We start from the raw sequence: 24,177 nt of genomic DNA, 5'->3' as shown, positions 1-24,177 counted from the left end.
GGGGATCCGCCCATCAAGGACAGGAAACCTTCAAGATAAAAGGGGCGGCTCCTCTCTCCACATCAGTTGTTTACAGAGTACGAGAGGAACTCCGCTGGTTAGTGTACACATAAATAATACATCCTATACGGTTCTATTCACCGATACCCCAGGGAGTGTATAATACAAATAATGCTAATAAAGCACCCAACTAATGACGTGATCAAAAGGGTGGGAATATAAGGGTGCCGTCATGTCTCATGAAAAAACACATTACCAGGTATGTAATACCCGTGTTTTTCCATCATACATGACGGCACCACGAGAGAGTTACAGAGATTGTATTCTCTTTAGGGAGGGATCACTGCTTGTAACACTCTTCTCCCAAATGTGAGATCAGAGGTAGCAGATAGGTCTAGCCTATAATGTTTAAAGAACGTAGACGGAGAGGACCAAGTGGCCGCCTTACAAATCTGGTCGATGGTAGCATCTGCTCTCTCCGCCCACGACGTCGCCATGGCCCTCGTGGAGTGGGCTTTCAGACCCTGTGGAACAACCTTGCCTGCACTACTATACGCTAGAATAATGGCCTCTCTCACCCATCTAGCTATAGTCTGTTTTGAGGCTTTAAGGCCCTTCCTTGACCCCTGGAACGAAACAAATAAAGCCCTATGCTTCCTCCAGGATTTTGTCACCTCTAGATACTGTAGGATACATCTCCTAACGTCTAGGCAATGGAGTCTCTCCTCTTTTTGGTTACTGGGATTGGAACAGAAAGAGGGTAGGGTTATGTCCTGAGCCCTATGAAATCTCGATACCACTTTGGGGAGATATGCCGGATCTAATTTTAATACAATCCTATCGTCCATGATTTGTGTGTAAGGGGGGTCAGCTGACAACGCGTGTAAATCCCCCACCCTACGGGCTGATGTAAGGGCCACTAACAAAGCTGTTTTTAATGTTAGTATTTTATCAGAAGTTGTATTTAATGGCTCAAAGGGGCTGTTAACACTAGATTTAGATCCCATGGTGGAGGAGTAGGAGATGGAACAGAGTCAGCTCTACTACAGGCTCGGACAAACCTCAACACCCACCTATTACTTGCCAGGTCACAGTTAAATAGGGCTGCTAAGGCTGAAATGTGTACTTTGAGGGTACTAACAGCTAACCCCAGATCTAAGCCCTTTTGCAGGAACTCCAGTATTGCCACTATTGGGACCTCCCCTTCCCGTATTGGCCCTGAGCTGGAGAGGAATTTCTTCCATATTCTCCCATAGATCTTGGTCGTTACTGGCTTTCTGCTGCTGAGCAAGGTGGATATTAGCCCAGCTGAGAACCCTTCTTTCTCTAGTAACGACCGCTCAAATGCCAGGCTGTCAAATGAAGCCCGGAGTTCTGCGGGTGGTTGAAGGGACCCTGCGTTAGAAGGTCCTGGTCTTCCGGGAGAACCCATGGGTCCGTCACTGACATCACTCTCAGCCAGTAAAACCACGGTCTTTTCGGCCAGAAGGGAGCTATGACAATTACCCTGGCCTTGTCCTCCCTGATCTTCCTCAGAACCGCTGGGATTAGACATATCGGTGGGAAGGCATACAGGAGTCCTGACGTCCATTCTATGCTGAAGGCGTCTACTGCCAACGGCCTGTCTGCTGGGTTCAGGGAGCAGAACTTTTGGACTTTCTTGTTGACTTTTGAGGCAAAGAGGTCTATCTTGGGTTTTCCCCACATGTGCACTATCCGTTGAAAAACGGACTTTAGGGACCATTCTCCTTGCCTCAAGTGGTTCCTGCTTAAAAAGTCTGCCTTTATGTTGTCCACGCCTCGGATATGCAGGGCCGATAATGACAGGAGGTGCCTTTCGGCTAGAGACATGAGTCTTGTGGTTACGTGCATCAGAGCCCGAGAGCGGGTGCCTCCCTGGTGGTTCACGTATGCGACCGCTGTTCGGTTGTCCGATAGGACTCTCACATGATGCCCTGCCAAGTGAGGAAGTAATCTCTCTAGCGCTTTTTCTATTGCTAGGAGCTCCCACTCGTTTGAGGATAGATCTTTCTCCTCTTGAGCCCAGGGGTCTTGGACCCATAGTGTGTCTGAGTGGGCTCCCCACCCCCACGGACTGGCGTCTGTTGTGATCACCTTGGAGGCTGTAAATGTCCAGGGAACTCCTCTCGGGGATGACTCTATCTGTAACCACCATCTGAGAGATTGGAGCACAGAGAGTGGGAGAGTGAGCTTCTGCTCTAACTGCCCCTGAAGTTCCTGGTCGTTCTGCAGCACACACCATTGCAGTTCTCTTGCATGGAACTGGGCCCACTTTACTGCCGGTATGCAGGAGGTTAGGGATCCTAACACCGACATGGCCCTTCTTAAAGTCATTTCCGGTTTTTTTTAAAGTGGTCATAATCATTTGTTTGATTTTTTCCTCTTTTCCTTCTGGGAGGCGACACTCCTGTGCCACGGAGTCTACCGTTATCCCCAGGAAATTCTGGACCATAGTTGGCTCCAGCTTGGACTTCTTGAGATTTAGTTGCCATCCCAGTGTCTGAAGAGTGTCCATCACTATCCTGACCTGTTCCTGACAGTGAGAAAAGTTCTTCCCCACTATCAGGAAGTCGTCCAGGTAGGGTATTATCAGAGTGTCTTTTTCTCTGAGATGAGCTGTGACCTCTGCTATCAGCTTTGTGAATACCCGTGAGGCTGTTGCTATCCCAAAGGGCAGAGCCTTGTACTGGAAGTGACGCAGCTGAGACCCCATCTGGACTGCCACTCTGAGAAACCGACGATCTTGTTGTCTGATTGGGACGTGATAAGCGTCCTTGAGGTCGAGGACGGACATGTAACACTGGGGATAGAGAAGTTTCACCGCTGATTTTATGGTCTCCATCTTGAATGATGGTATTACCAGAAATTTGTTGAGGCCTTTTAGGTTTATTATTGTCCTCCAGGAGTTGTCTGGTTTCTTTATGAGAAAAAGAGGGGAATAAAATCCTTCCCTTCTTTCCTCTATAGGAACTTCCTCCAAGACGTGTTTGTCTAGGAGTGATGTTACTTCTCCTTCCAGACTGTCTTGTTTCTCCTGAGAGGATTGTACTGGGGTCTGCATATACCTTCTTGGAGGCCAGTGGTGAAACTTTAGTTTTAGGCCTGATCCTACGATCTGCCGGATCCATATGCTGGATGAGATCCTCTCCCAGGCTGGAAGGAAGTGAGAGAGCCTCCCTCCCACCTGAGAAGGACCGTCACTGGGAGGGTTTTTTGGTGTCTCTGGGGGACTTGCCGAAATAGAAGCCCTTTCCTCCCCTGGGTCGCTTGTCCAGGTTGCTCCTGTCTCGGTCTCTGTACTGCTGTCTCCGGAATTTTTGACCTCTCCGAAAGGAGCGACGAAAGGGCTGAAACGGCTGTTTCGGGAAGTTCTTCTTTTTATCCCCGGCTTTCTCCAACACCTCGTCTAAAGCCGGTCCGAAGAGGAAGTTCCCCTCACAAGGCAAAGAGCAGAGCTTCATCTTCGCCTGAGTATCTCCTGGCCAGCATTTAAGCCATACGGCACGGCGTCCTGTGTTGGCTAACGCTGCTGATTTTGCTGCCAGCCTAGCCGAGTCCGCTGACGCTTCAGCTAGAAACACCGCCGCTGCTTTCATAGTTGGTATTGCCTCCAGGATAGTTTCCCTGGGAACTTTTTTCTCTACCTGTTCCTCCAGGTTGTCTATCCAGATTTTAAGGGATCTGGCTACACAAGTGGCCGCGATGGCTGGCCTTAGTGCTCCTGCTGAGGCTTCCCAAGCTGTCTTCAGGGAACTGTCCACCTTCCTATCCAGAGGTTCTTTGAGAACCTAGGTCCTCGAATGGCAGGGAGGATTTCCTGGCAACTTTGGAGACCGCCACATCAATTTTTGGGGCTCTGTCCCAAGATGAGGACGCCTCCTCTTCAAAAGGGTACCTTCTTTTTAGGGAGGTAGTTAACTGGGACCTTTTTTCTGGCTTTTGCCATTCCCTTTTAATTAGTTCTTGTAGCTGCTCATTAACAGGGAATGACCTCCGCTTTTTCTTTTGTAGGCCACTGAACATGAGTTCCTGGGCTGTCTTTTTGGCCTTCTCATCTACCAGCCCCATGGTAGAGCGAACAGCTTTAATAAGCCTATCCGTAGCCTCTGCTGGAAAGAGGTCTTCTTCCTCTGAGCTACTATCAGAGCAGCGGGCTGTATCGGAATCCTGCTCTGACCCCGAGGAATCTCTTTGGGATCCTACTGAAGGGCTGGATCTGTCCCTAGATCTGGCATCTGTGTCAGCTGTCTGTAATGCGTTTACGGACCTAGAGACTTCGGTCTGAATCAGGGACCTTAGGCTGTCCGTAAAGGAGGGTGTTTCCTCCGCAACAGTCTGGTTGATACATTCCTGACACAGTCTTTTACCCCAAGATGTCTTTAAGGGTTTTTTACATAAGGGGCACTCCTTATTTTTAGTTTTTCCTCTACTCTTTTTGGGGACCTCCTATACTCCACCCCGCAATGTATGTAAGAAGAGAGGGGAGAGACGGAGATAAGAGAAGAGAAAAGAACAGACATTAGCGTGCTGGACTTTCTCGCAGATCACTCACCACTCGGACGCTTTCAAAGTACGGGTACCGGATCCGGAGGTTGGCTGGTTTTCTCCGTGTCTCCCACTGAGACTAGGGACCCCTCCTTGGCACGGCGATCCGTCCGTACGCTGTCCGAGCGGCTTCTGCTGCTGCCATGGCGGGACTGGCTCTTTTCGCTTGAGCGAGACCGCCTCTCCTGCATCTCTTGCTGTGGCATCAAATGCTCTGGTGAAAGACTCTCCATCATACACGTTAACACTTAGCAAGAGTAGTCACCTTCAACCTGGCCTGGTTTTAGTGACACAGGGCAGCGTTTCTGGCTTGTTTAAATAGATTCCTAATGAATCACCTGGTTGATCCTGTCTTACTGGCTGCTTCAGTGATCAGGTGTATAATCGCACCTGTCCTGAATGATTACCTGGCTGATCGTACCTGCACCACTTCCGGTGCTTCTATGTGCAATCAATCACCTGGTTGATCCTGCCGTCGCTAGCGCAATGCCTGCGCTGTATAATCATGCCAGCGCGCACCCGGCAACCACTTCCGGTGCGCGCTTTTAGAGCCACCATCTATCTGGCTTCATTGCCGGCCGCCCTGCGCGCTTGCGCAGTAGGGTGATGTCTGAGAGCGCACCCCACGCTCCCATCTACCTGGTTGATCCTGCCGACGGCCTGTGCGCGCACCCGGACTCACTTCCGGTGCGCGCTTGCACTCACCTTCCAGGCGCGCACCCGGCTCTTACTTCCGGTGCGCGCTGAAGATTCCGATCCTCCTGCCCCAGTGCCCTGCACAAGCGTTCCGAGCGCTGCTGCCCGGCGATGTGCGCACGCGCGGCCGCCTCCTGGGAAGATGGCGCCGGCCAGGCAGGAAAGCTGCAGTGTCCACTCTGTCCGACACGCCACGCTCCCCCCAGATCCATGCTGCAGATACCGCTTCCATATCTTCTCCGATTGTATCAGGTACCAAAAAGGAAGGAGGAGGGGGGCGGGGGGACCATCTGCAGTGCTCAACAGGGATGGCATAATACCACCGAGGAGCCTTACCTAGCCTGGGCACCGATGTGCCTCACAGGCTGCATGGCCACCATAGTCAACAGGGAGGGAGCACCATTGTGACCTCCGAGGACAATAGGCAGGTGGATTTTTTTTTTTTTTTTTTTTGCAACAGCTCCAATCTTCACCCGGGCGTCTGCCTCACGGGCTGTGGCCATGCTTCGCTCAGGGGGGCATGGTATACATTGACCCCCGAGGCGACTACGGGTACCTGGTGACGGGTGCAGCAGACCAGCGCCTGCCCATATCCACCCGACCCAGGCCCCGGCATCCTCTTCAATCTTCAGACGTCATCCATCTTCATCAGACGTCTTCCATCTTGAGGGTTCCCCGTCAAGGACAGGAAACCAACTGATGTGGAGAGAGGAGCCGCCCCTTTTATCTTGAAGGTTTCCTGTCCTTGATGGGCGGATCCCCTCTCTCGTGGTGCCGTCATGTATGATGGAAAAATAGTGAATTCATGAGGCTGTTATATGTGCATCATGAATTCATTATTTCTGACACCTGACTTGATGAGTATAGATAGTGTGACAGTCATTGTCTCTTCAGTTTGGGTCCAATGGATACAGCAGAACAGAATCAGGACGCAATGACGTCAACAAGCTTACCAATAAAGCAACATGGCTGCCACACTAGCAGTATGTGGCCAGTGTTTTATATCAGTATTTGTAAGCCAAAACAAGGAGTGGAACAATTAGAAGTAAATTATGATATTAACATAATAACTAGCACCTCTGCCTTTATCACCCACTCCTGGTTTTGGATTACAAATACTGATATTACAGACCAAATACTGCTAGTTTTAGGACAGCCTTGGTTTGTTAAGGAAATACATAGGAGACATGGTCAACACAACCAAAACTAAAGTTTATTAATGAGAAATATTATCATTGCCGAAAATTACTGGTACAGATTGAATTACAACAGGATATTTACACAATATTGTCCTGCCATGACACGTCCAATATCTGAATAAAAAAAGGCAGCAAATTGGTCCCGCATGTGACCAACTGCTGCAGTTGACCGCAGCGGGTGATGCTGGAAATCAGGCAGTGGGTGTGCAACTGGTTCATCCAGTTCAATGTTGGGTTGCTCCTTAGCCATTATAGAATTGTGTAGAACCACACAGGTTGACCACCTCGTCGACTGTTTCCACTTTTAGATTTATGGCTGATGCAAGAATGCGCCATTTAGCGACCAGAATGCTAAAGGTACACTCTACTGTTCTTCGGGCCCTGGTCAGTCTGTAGTTAAAGATCCTTCTAGTGTGGTTCAAGTCCCGACTGGAATAGGGCTTCAGTAGGTTTTCACACATCTGAAAGGCCTCATCCCCAACAATAAGGCTATGTGCACACAATGCGGATTTTTCCGCAGCGGATTTGCAAAATCCGCAGTGTAAAACCGCTGCGGTTTTCACTGCGGATTTTTGTGCGGTTTCTTCTGCGGATTCCTCTGCGGGTTTTCAACTGCACTTTCCTATTGGTGCAAGTTGAAATCCGCAGAAAGTAGTGACATGCTCCTTTTTTTCCCTCAGAGAATCCGCGCGGATTTTTCTGCATCGTGTGCACTGCGGATTTTGTTTTCCATAGGGTTACATTGTACTGTACACCGTATGGAAAACTGCTGCGGATCCGCAGCGTCAGATCCGCAGCAAAATCTGCAGCGTGTGCACGTAGCCTAACAAATCGCATCGGTGGACCTTGAGTGTTGGGGAGAGGTTGTGGCAGTGGAAAATTGAAATTTTTGCCATACACACGGCAGCCCATATCCGAGCTCTTAAAAGTCTGCGAATCGTTGCCACGGCCAAAAGTTCCAATGTCCACGGCGATGAAGCGACAGTCCGCATCGGCTATTGCCATGAGCACTACAGAAAAATATTTTTTATAGTTGAAATACTCCGATCCTGTTCTGGCAGGTTTGATAATGCAGATGTGCTTTCCATCCACCGCTCCTAAACAGTTGGGGAAATCACACACTCCAAAATTTTTCCACAATTTCAAGCCACATGTCCAAGGTGGGTAGGGGTATAAACTCATCCCGGAGTACATTCCACAAAGCCCGGCAGGTGTCCACAACTATTCCAGACAGGGTGGATATTCCAAGCCGGTATTGGAAGTGGAGGGATGATAGACCCTCTCCGGTGGCCAGAAATCTGTAAGAAAAACAAACCCCCTCAAAAATTACAATCTATTCTATTTATGGTGTGGTTACGCTAAAGAAAGAAAGGAAAATACCCAAAAACATACATGCCAGAAAACACTAAATTTGGACTGTCATTGGATTTGATTTGGAACGTACCTTAATGTAACCAGCAGACGTTCCTCTGGTGGAATCGCTCTACGGAGCTGGGTGTCCTGTCTCCGTATGGCTCCTTGGACACGAGCAAGCAAATCCCGGAACGAGTCTTGCGACATCCTTGTATATTCATGGAATTTCTCCGGGTTGGCATTAAGCTCGCCATACAGCGTGTGATAGGCTCCACGGCTCTCACGTAGTTCGATAATGGGGTGTCTCCAAAAACGCCTATGTTGTCTCCTTCTCCATCTTTTGCGATTTCTGTCTTGCTCCCAAGCAAACGCACAGGCAAGAAACAGCTTGATGCTTAAATCCAGGTTAAAATAAAAGCTCTCCATGCGAAGATCCATTATGACACAGCATACAGGAGCAAAATCTGAACATTTCAGCTGTTCAAGGGTCTATATATAGAGATTCCATAATACACGCCCTCTGTAGTCCCATTGGCGGTGTCTGGTTGTCTAGATTTTTCCACCAAAAACGCAAACGCAGGAAAAAACGCATATAAACGGTGTTTTTTTTAACCGCATGCGTCTAAAAACCACCGCGTTTGTACGCGTTTATATGCATTTTTTCCACCACTTGCGGATGCGTTTTAAATGCTGCGGATTTAAAAGCAAATGTGAAACTAGCCTTAAATGAGACATTGGCCAAGGAGTCAGTCAAAATAACCATCCCCTTGAGACTACATGTAAAAAACAAGCAAAATAAATAAAAATAAGATAATGAGCCCCCTGCTCCTTCCTCACCAAGATGGCTGAACTGATGCAAAGTGACCCATCATGCTGACAAGTGTTTAGTAGGAAAGTCTGATGACTCACCTATCCTGACAAGTCCACTTTAGTAAATACTTGTATTCCTTGCAAAAAGATTCTGAATCATGTTCTTTCAACTCTGTTTTGTGCAGTTCTTCCCATTTATGGAGAAGGGGAGAAACATGACAACTGGGCGTTACCACTCCCCTCCTTTTGTCAAGGGGGTGTGCCTGGTAAGACCACCTTGTTAATTAGAAATCTAATAAAATAATATCTTGATATCACTCCTATATCCACATTTTTCCCGATGGAGGAGCTCTAGTTGGCGCTCTGGCGTGTCCAGAGTACGAATATCCCATCACTATATTTAGTGCTGCAGGTAGTCAGTGCCATCTGGAGACATCAGGGAGGGGATGCATGGCAGGATATCCTAATTGGTGAGCTACAGATTTCGTTGACCAAGTCGCAATAACACAGCCCCACTGTCATGAATCACCGGGTGGATATTGTATCATCCCGACCGCTGACACCAATATGTCATGAACCAGGGTTGTTTGGTTGCCCCTGGTTCTTTTCTGAAGGGGATTCATCTATATCCCATTTCTGGTTTGGAACTTGCAGCTCTCCAGTGTCCCCCTTACCCTCAGGTCAGACAGGGTCCTGCACCTAGGATAATTAGTCGCCAGAAAGGCTGCCTTACTATGTACTGGCTAATGGGCACACTGCAGTGAGGGCGATACAACTACTCCTACTCAGGTGGGAACAATAGTCATCAACGCCATCCGTCACTACCAGTTTTCCCCAACGGCTCAGGACACTTCTGCTGCCACCAGCTCCTATTCCTGAATTAATAATGGGTCATGAGCCAACCCAATTAGTAGCGTAATTTACTTCCGAGGATGTGACAATCTTCCTATTTCCTGACACCCACATACAAAGAAGTGAGGAATAAACTGAATGTAGCTTCATACATGTAGGTATGAGAGGTGTCAGCAGACTCCTATATACAGTATTGTCATACAGATGCGCAGACCTAAAATGTGGCGCTTGGCAGAGAGCACTTTTTCTTCTTTCAAGTCTATGATGCTGAAAGGACAAACGATTTGTGATGACACCAGACGTACACCGTGAAATCATGTGTGTACCAAGCATCCCTACATTTGACGGTGTGCAACAGAAGCTCCATGTGTGCGCCAGTGGTGGAACCCATACAGTACAGATGGGATTTGCCATAAATGTCCCACATGGGAGAACCCCTGAAACACAGGGGGTATTGTTATGCACAAAGGGGGGCACTTATACTAATGTGGGGAACACTAAAAGTGTAGAAAATAAAAGAGGGCAATATTTGTGCATGGTGCCTAAGATTACAAGAAGTGGGGGCAGAGCTTTGTCCCTTTAGAGAAAAGTGAATGTGGAGGATTTATTTCTCAAAAGAAAAGTGGGGGTGATATTTTTTTCTCTTACTTGCTTGTCCATCCAACTGCACACAGGCCTAACATGGAGGTGAACTTTCAGCTCAGGTGCCAATGGTAGAGTGGTACGAACTAAAGGAAAGGATGTTCCAGTTCCTGTAGTGCTGGCAGAATTCTAATAAAAGGGAAACTGCCCAGAGGAAGAGATTGAATGGCAATTTACAGAGCATGAGAATTAGAATATACTGCTCCCATTTACTTTGTTATGGGGAGGGGGCAATAAGACCAGTCTTCTGTAAAGGTTTTAATAGGGCCACCTTGTACTTCAGAGGTACATTCAGGAACCCTATACAAATACTGTAACATCCAAACACTGGATAAAAGGGGAACAGGGGACAAACTGGAGGAATTCTGGGTCACATGGTGAAAATGCCAAGGGGCCATTGACAGCTGAGATCTCAGGAATTCAGTGTGGGCTCTGAGAAGGGCAGAGTAGGCGGCTGGGTACAAAGGTGGACGTGTGCAGAGCAAAATAGTGCAGAGCTCAGCAAGAAGCAGTGTGACCGCTGCACATATACACTATCAGCATTACTGAAGGAGCCGAGCCCTGATGTGCGCACCCCCCCCCCCCCCCATCGTATACACTAAGAGCAGCCTATAGACCAGCAATGTATACCCAGGGGTCTGCTATGGCATTCCTACTCCATGGATGAAGGGGCAGAAGCAAATGGCACATACCCTTAGTATGGAGCTTACAGCCTCTGGGTGCTGCTGCCTGTATGGGTGGATTCTTCTTCCCTGAAGATAATGATCCCTACACGAGACCGAACTGTGGCATCTGCCATATAATAAAGGGTTTTATTGGTAAGAAACCTGTATAACAAAGCAGATAGGAACAGATGAGTGCTGCCACCTAGTGGCCCGACGTTTAACCAGCATGACAGTTCATTCACACTGGGTGGTACTGATACAGCAAGCAATATTAGCATTTCTGTCTTTTGTGCATTATTAATATTACCCCTTTGCATGTAGCACTCCTACCCCATCCCCACTGACTTCTCATTTTTGGAATAGTCAGAACAGCTCCAAAACTGCAATAAAAAAATAAAATAGATAAAAAAAAACAAACAGAAACACGTGCGGTAAGAGTCCACGGGGTAGAATAGCACAACGTAATACACCATAAAGGGAATTAATTATACTGGAATAAGTATAAAGTTGCAAATTGGAGCTATGCAAAACTTCGCAATTGTGGAGTTATCGGTTTGAATCTGCTCTGCTGAAATAAGGAGCCGGATGGGGGATGGGACTACACCCGCTTGGCCAATTCACCAAAAGTGTTCACGATTTGACATAATATACTACTCTGGTCGCTGGCTGGAGTAGCATTCCTTGTGTGGCACAAGGCGGCACATACCACACCAGAAGATGCACTGATTCTCCAAGTGGGGTTCACCTCTTAATGAATTTGGGGCAGCGACTATTTGATAACCCTTTTCACACTGGCCTAGCCAAGACTTAAACCATGGGGCCTAAAAACTAAATATTCAGAAAGTTGCTAACTACTAGTGATGGGTGAGCGTGCTCCGCACTGTCCATTACTCAACCGAGCATCGGGGGGGCTTGTTCGAGTAATTTGCGCTGTCGAGTATCACAAAGTGCTCCAGGCCCCATAACAAGAAGCAGTGAAGTCAGATAATCCCCTGCAGGGACCCCCGTCAGCTGAAGAACTCCGGGGGTCTCATCCTACAGAAACGTGCTCCATGCACTTCCACCATGCTCGCCTGGAGTGCTATACATGAGTATAGCGCATCACTACCAACTACCTGACTGTTCTACCCGCTGCAGCGTGGTCACTGACCGCTCCTGCCAGCGACAGGCTGCTCCTTGTCAACAGAGCAGCTCTTCCGCGTCCACTCTGCTCTGTGGATGAGGCGTGACTGTCAGCGTCATATTGATTGCCAGCTCCCTGCAGTTGAGGCGGCGGGGAGCCAGCTGTCAATCAGCAGTCACAGAGTCTCCATCAGGAGCACGAGGCACAACAAGCAGGTACGAAATAGCCCCCCCGATAACCCCTTTTATTAGTCAGCCCCTGTGAGGCAGAGGAAGCCAGAGAGCCCAAGCCAGTGACTGTCAGTAATGGGGAGCTGACAGTCACAACACAGGGGTGTGGGGAGCCGGACTCACAGGCTCAGAGTGGGACTCAGGCAGCATTTACAGTGTGGGTCTGTTACCCCTCAAAAGAAAAAACTATTTTCCATCCACATGGGGGGCTTCAGTGCCCCCTTGTCCTGGAGAAGGGCTCAGTGCACTCACACCCCCACAATTTGCAAACTGAGCGCTGTCATTTCTTGACTGACACCCCTGAGCTCGCCCAGCAGCACCTCTGCCCCGCACACCGTGTCCCCTCCCCCGTGCCGCCCACACCTGTCACCTCAGCCCCACTCATCACCTCCTCCGCCTCACGAGACATCTCCTCCTCACGTCCTTGGCAGCAGCAAGACTCCTTGCACGGCGGGCAACGCCCTTATCACTGTAATTGACACCCGCCCTGGCCAATAAGAAGCCAGGAATAGACGTGACGTCATCGGCAATCATCTGCAGCTCCACCTGTTACTGCCCGTCACCTGGAGAACGCCCAATGCGTCAACAAGCAGGGCGCACGCGCCGCGTTCCTCTGTTGCCAATACGCATGCGCCATGGGCTCCTTTCTTGTGCAACACGCATGCGCTTGCGATCTATAAAATTGTCGCTAGGTTCGGTTGGTTGTAGAATGGTCGCAGTTATAAATAGAGCAGAAAGAGCAATTTTCTCCCGACAGGACACTCGGCCTCCAGGAATATCACACACATCTGTCACATTTATGGTTTTTTTGCAGCAGTTTACTGTTCTTCAATCTTTACCAGGGACCTCGCAAGGACTGCAAGTCCCAGTGGCATCAAAAACGAAAATGTGATGTGACTTGGCTAGTTTACCCTCATTGTGTCCAGAACCAGAAGACTTGAAAAATGCCAGCAAAATGTATGTTCAAACAAACAAGAGCCATAAAATAAATTCTGGCAGTTTGCATGCAGTTTTGTGCAGATTAAAGGGGTATTCCCATTATTATAGATGGATGTTGTCGGACAGTGCTTGGAAAAACACACACATTTGCCATTTACTCCGTGTTAAAATTTGCTGCCGATCTTGAGATATTAACACTTTTCTTTTGTTAACAGCTTGTCTCCTAGGAGACCGACCACCGCTGCTGCTGTCTTGTTAGCGATGCGCTAAAGCTGGTCACAATTAGGAGGTAAGGTCACGCTCCAGCTATCCTGTCCAGCATCAAAACTGTGCTTACAAGCTCACTAGAAAGGAGCTTGTAAGCACTGCGCATGTTCTGCTGTCTACCAGTGGTGGTCGGTCTCCAAGGCAACAAGTTGTGAACAAAAGTGTTAATATCTCAAGAACGGATGAAAAGTTTAATAAGCAGTAAATTGCAAAAGTGCTTGTTTTCACAAGCTCTATCCAATGATACCCATTTAGGTGGATGGGAATGAACCTTTAACCCCTGGTACATCCAAAGTCGGGTGCAGATATTACTTAAATGTCAGTATCCAATCTCAGAAGCAGTTAAGTAGTGAGATCCATGGCAGGGGTCTTTTCCGATGCCCACCACCACCTCTGCCACACAGTCGCCAACTGCTGGTGGTTTCCTATGGCATCAGCGGGCTTACTGAAGGCTCCCCTGTTGCCTCTCTTTTGCACTCCTATGAGGTCCAGCTTGTCGCCGGGCTTTTTAAGACATTATTAATTTCACATGATATTGCCATACTCGTGCGCAGAAGAAATGGGCAAAAAATAGCAAAAAAAAAAAGTATTTTACAACAATTTAAAAAATAAAAAGAACACATAAAATCATTGAGATTGAATCATCCCTTTTCCCAACACAAAAATAAATATATCGCCGTGATAAAGTCCCATCTAATAAAATAATAATTTAACCCCTAAAGAAAAGATAATAGAAACATCAGTATTTCTATTTATTGTCCGCCACACATCCCCCCGAAAAAAATGATACAAAAAGCGTTGTGTCTCCGAAAGCACAGGGGGGGAATGAAAGCACAACAATTAATATATGCCCGGTTGTAAGGGGTTATAGGAAAAAATCTCGTTTTTCTGCAAACGTCTCTTTTTCGTGCATTTTATTGCTGAATTTAAAGGGGTTGTCTGTCCTTAGTCTATGTGACTGCAGACTTGTGAATCCTCACACTGCGCACAGGGGGAGTGTGATCGCGAGCAATTTGCATACATGCGGTCACACGCCGACTAGACGTGCATTGAGCGAGGCCGCACACGTCTAGTTGGAATGTGGCCGGAAGTCTGAAAATCGTAGAATCTTTACAGCATGTAATGTGAGGATTCACAAGTCTGAAGTCGCACAGAGTGTCAGCAGACAGGTACCCTAAGGCCAGGCAACCCCGCTAATTACAAAAATGTTTTGTGTGAAAAGTATGGCGCAATGACAATAATATATATGGCCCAATATATTTAGGATTGCTCACAGCTTTCAAGTCATGCTACAGTTATCCTGCACCCTAATAACGAGGCCATGATTGGGTGCCCCGGCCTTATTGTTGACCTTGTGCTATGTCAAAAAACGAAGATGCAAGTCTGTCACCTATATGAGGTGGCCCACAGGGGTGCAGCTGCTACCTCTGCAGCCCCCATAACTATGTCCCTGGCCTTTCCTCAGACATGCCTGTTTTCTCCACTAGAGGTCGCCCTCTGCACGGTGACGCGGGCTCACAATGAGGTCTTATGCTCCACTGGCGTCACAACGTGACGCACGCGAGCGCGGGGAGACGCACACATTCACGTTATTTTCAGTTCTCTGATTTTCACACGTGGGCTCGCATGCATAAGTAATGTGTTACCCTCTACTAATTCTTACTTTGAACGTGAAAATATACATTAAAGTTGTGTAGAAGAAGATTGCGAGATGATGAAACATGACAGTGTTTGTGTGACGCTCCCTATTCTTCCCTACTTACCTCCTCCATTGTCCGCTCCTATGACTCCATTCACATACGGAAAATCCACTTTTCCTAGGGAAGGTGGACGCTTGTAAAATCCCTCTCTTTGTCTCCAATGGCACCGCATGTTGGGGGGAACAGTTAGGGGGTACGGCATGAGTGGACAGTTATTCCATATACAATATATGAAGACAAGTGTGTGCCCCCTCTACATGACCCCTCCAGGAGCCTTTGTGACCTTCCATTCTGCATCCACAGACAGTAATATGGAGTTCATTCCCATTATTCCTATGATTCTGGGAAGGGTTCTACAAGATTTTGGAGGTGTCTGTGGGAATTGTTGCCCCTTCATTCACAAGAGCATTTGTGAGGTCAGACCCTGATGTCGGGGAGAGGCCGGGATCACAATCACCGTTTATCCCAAACGTGACTGAGGGCCGGGCTCTGTGTGTCCGGTCACGTTCTTCCACCAACTCCTCCAACCGTGTCTTTACTGGCCTTGTGCACTGGGCACAGTCATGGGGGACAGAAAAGGGTCTTCCCCAAACGGTTTAGTCCACAGTGTCTTGTGCTGAAGCATTAATATTTCTCTTCAATGGAATTAAGGGGCCGATGCCATTCTCTGAAAAACTAGCCACATTATAGGGGGCACAGTACAGTCAGGCGGGTAACGGTCTCCTGGTGTCACCAAACCCAGACTCCTCCATCGGACGCCAGATAAAGAAGTGTGATCCATCACTGCACAGAACACGTCTCCTCCAGAGGCCAGTGGTGGCGGCTTTACACCACTCTATCCGACGCTCAGCATTGTGCTTGGTGATGTAAGGCTGCAAGTAGCTGCTCGGCCATGAAGCTCCCGACAGGGGCGCAGTTATTTTATATATATCCCTCACAGGTGATGATGAAATATTAAACAGGCTGTCAATCATCAGATGAAAATGATTTTACTTATTTTTACTTACTTAAAAATCTTCCTTCTCGTTTGGTGTAATTAGGACTCGCGCTGCCAAGAATTATAGCAGCCTGTGCACTCTGAGCGATCTAATACTGATTGGTCAGTGGGCACCATTTAGTTTAAAACTCACTATTAAAAAAAATCATTAAGTATTTACCGATTGGAAGTGATTTAGTGCTGTCAGTCAGGCAGCATAAATGGACCTTTCAGACAGATCCCTTGACAATAGTATATTTAATATGTGTACCCCTGCTGGGACCCCTGTCAATCTGCTGTAATCAGTGCAGTAGTGTTCATTATCCCTGCAGCGCCACCACAGGGGACAATAGGCATTACACAATGCCCACTGGTGGATGGGACAACAGATTGCTTCAGTCGTTGATGGTGACATTTCTCTATCCATTATGCTAAATTGGATGATGGATAGAAAAAATAGTTGCAGTCTTTTGCTTTCAGATGCATCAAATATTTAATTATGGGTACACTGTATGGCAGCATAAAGAATATATACCGCCCGGGATTAGCTAATATAGGAGAAGCGGACCATGCAGATTCTATGTGGCGCTCGGAGAAAGGGGCGCCATCTTTGGTTGATATGATCCCCTTTGCAGGGGCATACACAGACAGAAGAGAAGAGGGCCCCTGTATACAAGGAAACGTATGATCCAGCTCACCCAAATTGAATTTGTCAGCAATTTTCAGACCGGATGAAAAACCATTCTTGATTCGTGGTAGAGTTTTTGGGGATAAAAAAATATGCCAAAGTTTTCTCATTTTAGATGAAACCAAACATTCCCAGTACTGAAAGAAATATATAGGAGATCTCCCTATGCGTTTCGGACTAAAGCCTACTCATGAGTAAGGACTATGCTTTAGTCCGAAACGCGTAGGAAAGCTAATTTTTTTTCCAGTACTGGGAACGTCCTGTTTTATCTGAAATTACCATAAAGCTTTTGCATATTTTTTTTTTAGCCATAAAACGGCTGGAGTCTCCTTACATTTTCTTCACGTTCTACCACTGAGCAGGAGTGTTTTTTTCATTCGTGCCCGAGGACTGCTGACAACTTCAGTTTGGGTGAGCTGGATCATACATATGGATCATACATAGGCATGTTTGCAGTCCAATAGCGCATCATAATCCATCCTTTTATTTGTCTGTGACAAAAAATTGCTGCTTTGGAGATGCTAGTAGGCCCCTTACTCCTCGGGCCACAGGTTGCACCAATGGTGTGTTCGCCAGCAATGACCCTTTGTCATTAGGCAGTGAGAACTGGGGTAACTAAAGTGGGGAAAATTAGTATTTGATACACATCCGATTTTGCACATTTTCCCACCTACAAAGAATGGCGAGATCCCTAATGTTTACTGTAGGTACACTTCACCTGCGAGAGACAGAATCGAAATAAAATCCAGAAAATCACATTGTATGAAATTTACATAATTAATTTGCATTTTATTGCATTAAATAAGTATTTGATACAATAGAAAAACAGAATTTAGTATTTGGTACGGAAGCCTTTTTTGGCAATTAGAGGGCAAACATTTCCTGTAGTTCTTGACCAAGTGCAGCAGGGATTTTTGCCCCCTCCTACATATGGATCTTCTCCAGATCTTTCAGGTTTCGGGGCTGTCTCTGGGCAACATTGAGTTTCAGCAGTTTTCTATTGGGTTCAGGTCTGGAGACTGTCTAGTATAATAATAAATGTTAGCACAGCCAAGCTTGGAGGTGCCACACAGTAGGTTCCCAAACCTTATAGTTAAGTATCACATACCGGGCACACTCAGGGATTTTTGGTGCAAGATCAAAATTTAATACATACAGTAGCCACTAGTTACAAACGTTTCGGTCGTGATAGACCTTCATCAGTGTACTAGTGTTAATTTTTAGATGCTAGTGTGAGTAGAACACAATCAGTAGCCAAAGATCAGCTTAGAGTAGTATCTGTTGTGTATCCGCTTTTTGGGCTCCCCTGGTGGTTGCTGGTGGTACTGGTGACTTGTTTGCACTTTGCTGCTTCTGTTCACCTGCTTCCATCAGTGTTTGGGAGTTTCCTATTTAGCCTTGCTCTCCAGTCATTTCCTTGCCGGTCATCATTGTAACCAGAGCCTTCGGTTGCATGTTCCTGCTACTAGTCTGCTGATCAGCTAAGTGGACTTTGTCCTTTTGTTTTGTACCTTTTGTCCAGTTTGCAGTTTTTGTAATTCTCTGTAGCTGGAAGCTCTTGCGGGCTGAAATTGCCACTCCTGTGTCATGAGTTGACACATGAGTCTTAAAGTAATTTCAGGATGGTTTTTGAAAGAGTTTTCAGTTGACCGTGAAGTCCTCTTTTGTATCCTTCTGCTATCTAGTAAGTGGACCTCTCTTTGCTAAATCTACTTTCATACTGTGTATGTCTTTTCCTCTTAATTCACCGTTATTACATGTGGGGGGCTGCTATCATCTTTTGGGGTATTTCCCTAGAGGTAAGCCAGGTCTGTTTCTTCCTCTACCAGGCGTAGTTAGTCCTCCGGCTGGCGCGTGGCATTTAGGAAGCCGTAGTTATGCTCCCTGGCTACTGTTAGTTGTGTGGTAGATTTAGCTCACGGTCAACTCGAGTTTCCATCACCCGAGAGCTCGTTCGTTATTTATATGTTTCTTACGTTCCCTTGCCATTGGGAACCATGACAGTATGACCGGCCATTGTTAAACTTATTGGCAGAAGAAAGGAGAGAAAAAAGAAGTCTGTAATTTTTTTTTTTTTTTTTTCGTTTCCCCTATGCTTGCTCCATAGTTGGATCAGTTGTATTTCAGCTCTAATTACTGCCTTTGCCTTTCTCTCCTTATAATCCTTGAATGGCTCTGAGCTCACCTGTTTAAAGATGGATCCTCAGAGTTTGGCTGCAGGTTTAAATAATCTTGCTACGAAGGTTCAAAATTTACAAGATTTTGTTATGCATACTTAGATCTCGGTTTCTGAATTTCAAATATAATTGTAAATTATTCCTTTCTCTCAGACCTCACTCCTCAGGAGATCCTGTCCAGCAGGTTAAGATTGTAATTTCTTTGCTGCGAGGTGACCCTCAAAATTGGGCATTTTCATTGGCACCAGGGGATCCTGCGTTGCTCAATGTGGATGCGTTTTTCCTGGCTTTAGGGTTGCTTTATGAGGAACCTAATTTGGAGATTCAAGCTGAAAAAGCTTTGATAGCCCTATCTCAAGGGCAAGATGAAGCTGAGATATACTGCCAAAAATTTCGTAAATGGTCTGTGCTTACTCAGTGGAATGAGTGCGCCTTAGCGGCAAATTTCAGAGAGGGCCTTTCTGATGCCGTTAAAGATGTTATGGTCGGGTTCCCTGCGCCTACAGGTCTGAATGAGTCCATGACAATGGCAATTCAGATTGATCGGCGTTTGCGGGAGCGCAAACCCGTGCACCATTTGGCGGTATCTTCTGAAGAGACGCCAGAGAAAATGCAATGTGACAGAATTATGTCCAGAAGCGAGCGGCAGAATTATAGGCGTAAAAATGGGTTATGCTTCTATTGTGGTGATTCTGCTCATGTTATATCGGCATGCTCTAAACGTACTAGGAAGGTTGACAAGTCTATTTCAATTGGCACTTTACAGTCCAAATTTATTTTGTCTGTAACCTTGATTTGTTCATTATCAGTTATTACCGTGGATGCCTATGTGGACTCTGGCGCCGCTCTGAGTCTTATGGACTGGTCCTTTGCCAGGCGCTGTGGGTTTGATTTAGAGCCTCTGGAAGTCCCTATGCCTCTGAGGGGTATTGATTCTACACCTTTGGCTTGTAATAAACCACAGTTCTGGACGCAAGTGACTATGCGTATGACTCCAGACCATCAGGAGGTGATTCGCTTCCTTGTGTTGTACAATTTACATGATGTTTTGGTGCTTGGATTACCATGGTTACAGTCTCATAACCCAGTCCTTGACTGGAAAGCTATGTCTGTGGTAAGCTGGGGATGTCGGGGGGCTCATGGGGACACTCCTTTGGTGTCCATTTCGTCATCTATTCCATCTGAGATTCCGGCATTTTTGTCTGATTATCGTGATATTTTTGAAGAGCCTAAAATTGGTTCACTCCCTCCTCACAGGGATTGTGATTGCGCCATAGATCTGATTCCTGGCAGTAAATTTCCAAAGGGTCGTTTGTTTAACCTATCTGTACCTGAACATGCTGCTATGCGCGAGTATATTAAGGAGTCCCTGGAAAAGGGACATATTCGTCCTTCTTCATCACCTTTAGGGGCCGGTTTTTTCTTTGTCTCTAAAAAGGATGGCTCTCTGAGGCCTTGTATTGATTATCGACTCCTGAATAAAATTACAGTCAAATATCAGTATCCGTTGCCTTTGCTGACTGATTTGTTTGCTCGCATAAGGGGGGCTAAGTGGTTCTCTAAGATTGATCTTCGTGGGGCGTATAATTTGGTGCGAATTAAGCAGGGGGATGAGTGGAAAACCGCATTTAATACGCCTGAGGGCCATTTTGAGTATTTGGTAATGCCTTTCGGCCTTTCTAATGCACCTTCTGTCTTTCAGTCCTTAACAGCATGATATTTTCCGTGAATATTTGGATAAATTTATGATTGTGTACTTGGATGATATTTTGATTTTTTCTGATGACTGGGAGTCTCATGTTCAGCAGGTCAGGAGGGTTTTTCAGGTTTTGCGGGAGAATTCTTTGTGTGTAAAGGGTTCAAAGTGTGTTTTTGGGGTTCAAAAAATTTCCTTTTTGGGGTACATTTTTTCCCCTTCTTCTATTGAGATGGACCCTGTCAAGGTTCGGGCTATTTACGACTGGACGCAGCCTACTTCTCTGAAGAGTCTTCAGAAATTCTTGGGCTTTGCTAATTTTTATCGTCGATTTATAGCTGGTTTTTCTGGCGTTGCTAAACCTCTGACGGATTTGACTAAAAAGGGTGCTGATGTTGCCAATTGGTCCCCTGCTGCTGTGGAGGCCTTTCGGGAGCTTAAGCGCCGCTTTTTGTCTGCCCCTGTGTTGCGCCAGCCTGATGTTTCTCTTCCCTTTCAGGTTGAGGTCGATGCTTCCGAGATCGGAGCGGGGGCGGTTTTGTCGCAGAGAAGTTCCGACTGCTCAGTGATGAGACCTTGTGCGTTCTTTTCGCGAAAATTTTCGGCCGCCGAGCGAAACTATGATGTTGGTAATCGGGAGCTTTTGGCCATGAAGTGGGCATTTGAGGAGTGGCGTCATTGGCTTGAGGGTGCCAGACATCAGGTGGTAGTTTTGACTGATCACAAGAATTTAATTTATTTGGAGTCTGCCAGGCGCCTGAATCCTAGACAGGCACGTTGGTCGTTGTTCTTTTCCCGGTTTAATTTTGTGGTCTCGTACTTACCGGGTTCTAGGAATGTGAAGGCAGATGCTCTTTCTAGGAGTTTTGAGCCTGACTCTCCTGGGAATTCTGAACCTGCTGGTGTCCTTAAGGATGGGGTGATTTTGTCTGCTGTCTCTCCAGATCTGCGACGTGCTTTGCAAGAATTTCAGGCGGATAGACCTGATCGTTGTCCGTCTGGTAGACTGTTTGTTCCTGACGATTGGACCACTAGAGTCATCTCGGAAGTTCATTCTTCTACTCTGGCAGGTCATCCGGGAATTTTTGGCACCAGAGATTTGGTGGCTAGATCCTTCTGGTGGCCTTCCCTGTCTCGAGATGTGCGTGTTTTTGTGCAGTCTTGCGATGTGTGTGCTCGGGCCAAGCCTTGTTGTTCTAGGGCTAGTGGGTTGTTGTTGCCCTTGCCTATTCCTAAGAGGCCTTGGACGCACATCTCTATGGACTTTATCTCGGATCTCCCTGTTTCTCAGAAGATGTCTGTCATCTGGGTGGTGTGTGACCGTTTTTCTAAAATGGTTCATTTGGTGCCATTGCCTAAGTTGCCTTCCTCATCTGAGTTGGTCCCTCTGTTTTTTCAAAATGTGGTTCGCTTGCATGGTATTCCGGAAAACATCGTTTCTGACAGGGGTACCCAGTTCGTGTCTAGATTTTGGCGGGCAGTCTGTGCCAGGTTGGGCATTGATTTGTCCTTTTCGTCTGCATTCCATCCTCAGACCAATGGCCAGACGGAGCGAACTAATCAAACTTTGGAGACTTATTTGAGGTGTTTTGTGTCTGCAGATCAGGATGATTGGGTTGCCTTTCTGCTGTTGGCGGAGTTTGCTCTTAATAATCGGGCTAGTTCTGCCACTTTGGTTTCTCCTTTCTTTTGCAATTCAGGGTTTCATCCGCGTTTTTCATCTGGTCAGGTTGAATCTTCGGATTGTCCTGGAGTGGATGCGGTGGTGGATCGGTTGCATCGGATTTGGGGACAAGTGGTGGATAATTTGGAATTGTCCCAGGAGAGGACTCAGCAGTTTGCTAACCGTCGTCGTCGTGTTGGTCCCCACCTTCGCGTTGGGGACTTGGTGTGGTTGTCTTCCCGTTTTGTCCCTATGAGGGTTTCTTCTCCCAAATTTAAGCCTCGGTTCATCGGTCCTTGTAGGATTTTGGAGATTCTTAACCCTGTTTCCTTTCGTTTGGACCTCCCGGCATCTTTCGCTATCCATAATGTGTTCCATCGGTCGTTGTTGCGGAGATATGAGGTACCGGTGGTTCCTTCTACTGAACCTCCTGCTCCTGTGCTGGTGGAGGGTGAATTGGAGTACGTCGTAGAGAAGATCTTGGACTCCCGTATTTCCAGACGGAGACTTCAATATCTGGTTAAATGGAAAGGCTATGGTCAGGAAGATAATTCTTGGGTAACTGCCTCTGATGTTCATGCCTCGGATTTGGTTTGTGCCTTTCATAGGGCTCATCCAGATCGCCCTGGCGGTTCTTGTGAGGGTTCGGTGCCCCCTCCTTAAGGGGAGGGTACTGTTGTGTATCCGCTTTTTGGGCTCCTCTGGTGGTTGCTGGTGGTACTGGTGACTTGTTTGCACTTTGCTGCTTCTGTTCACCTGCTTCCATCAGTGTTTGGGAGTTTCCTATTTAGCCTTGCTCTCCAGTCATTTCCTTGCCGGTCATCATTGTAACCAGAGCCTTCGGTTGCATGTTCCTGCTACTAGTCTGCTGATCAGCTAAGTGGACTTTGTCCTTTTGTTTTGTACCTTTTGTCCAGTTTGCAGTTTTTGTAATTCTCTGTAACTGGAAGCTCTTGCGGGCTGAAATTGCCACTCCTGTGTCATGAGTTGACACAGGAGTCTTAAAGTAATTTCAGGATGGTTTTTGAAAGGGTTTTCAGTTGACCGTGAAGTCCTCTTTTGTATCCTTCTGCTATCTAGTAAGTGGACCTCTCTTTGCTAAATCTACTTTCATACTGTGTATGTCTTTTCCTCTTAATTCACCGTTATTACATGTGGGGGGCTGCTATCATCTTTTGGGGTATTTCCCTAGAGGTAAGCCAGGTCTGTTTCTTCCTCTACCAGGCGTAGTTAGTCCTCCGGCTGGCGCGTGGCATCTAGGAAGCCGTAGGTATGCTCCCTGGCTACTGTTAGTTGTGTGGTAGATTTAGCTCACGGTCAACTCGAGTTTCCATCACCCGAGAGCTCGTTCGTTATTTATATGTTTCTTACGTTCCCTTGCCATTGGGAACCATGACAAGTATCATATGTCACGGTGTCCACACCTCTTTGTCTTGCGGTGGACACCGTGACATATGATACTACTCTGATACTCGGCACATATCTACTTTGGGTCACAGTATACCTGATTGCAGGTCACTGACCACCCACGCTCTGGGCTACATCCTTAAGCTGATCTTTGGCTACTGTTTGTGTTCTACTCACACTAGCATCTAAAAATTAACCCTAGTACACTGATGAAGGTTCTATCATGACCGAAACGTTTGTAACTAGTGGAGACTGTCTAGGACACTCCAAGACATTTGAAATGCTTCTTATGGAGCCATTCCTTAGCTACCCTGGCTGTGTGTTTATGGTCATTGTCATGCTGGAAGACCCAGCCACAACACGTCTTCAATGCTCTTACTGAGGGAAGGAGGTTGTTGGCCAAAATCTTGCAATATATGACCCCATCTATCCTCCCTTCAAAACAGTGCAGTTGTCCTGTCCCCTTTGATTAAAAGCACCTCAAAGTATGATGTTTCCCCCACCATGCTTCACAGTTGGAACGATTTT

The 24,177-nt window shown here is 46.9% G+C and overlaps 2 protein-coding genes across 5 annotated transcripts in view; one reads left to right on the top strand and one right to left on the bottom strand.

Moving 5' to 3' along the window:
- Window positions 1-12,589, bottom strand: part of LOC143805858 (lamina-associated polypeptide 2, isoforms alpha/zeta-like) — a 36,192-nt gene extending 23,603 nt beyond the window's left edge. For 2 of the 4 annotated variants that reach the window (XR_013221346.1, XR_013221345.1), the window contains exons 1-2: window positions 12,525-12,589; window positions 10,811-10,945 (exon numbers count right to left, since the gene is read on the bottom strand). The gene's annotated coding sequence lies outside the window, so the exon portion shown is untranslated. The remainder of the gene's footprint in view (window positions 1-10,810; window positions 10,946-12,524) is intronic. The other 2 variants (XR_013221347.1, XR_013221348.1) reach the window with 2 other exon arrangements.
- A 408-nt stretch (window positions 12,590-12,997) lies between these two features.
- The window catches only part of LOC143805859 (uncharacterized), a 47,455-nt gene continuing 36,275 nt past the window's right edge, over window positions 12,998-24,177 (top strand). The window contains exon 1 of the mRNA XM_077285588.1: window positions 12,998-13,093. Coding sequence (XP_077141703.1) covers window positions 13,081-13,093 — 13 coding nt within the window. The 5' untranslated portion in view covers window positions 12,998-13,080. The remainder of the gene's footprint in view (window positions 13,094-24,177) is intronic.

This window comes from Ranitomeya variabilis, chromosome 2 (assembly GCF_051348905.1).
Source record: "Ranitomeya variabilis isolate aRanVar5 chromosome 2, aRanVar5.hap1, whole genome shotgun sequence".
Taxonomy (NCBI): Eukaryota; Metazoa; Chordata; class Amphibia; order Anura; family Dendrobatidae; genus Ranitomeya; species Ranitomeya variabilis.
This window is presented reverse-complemented; position numbering and strand designations above follow the sequence as displayed.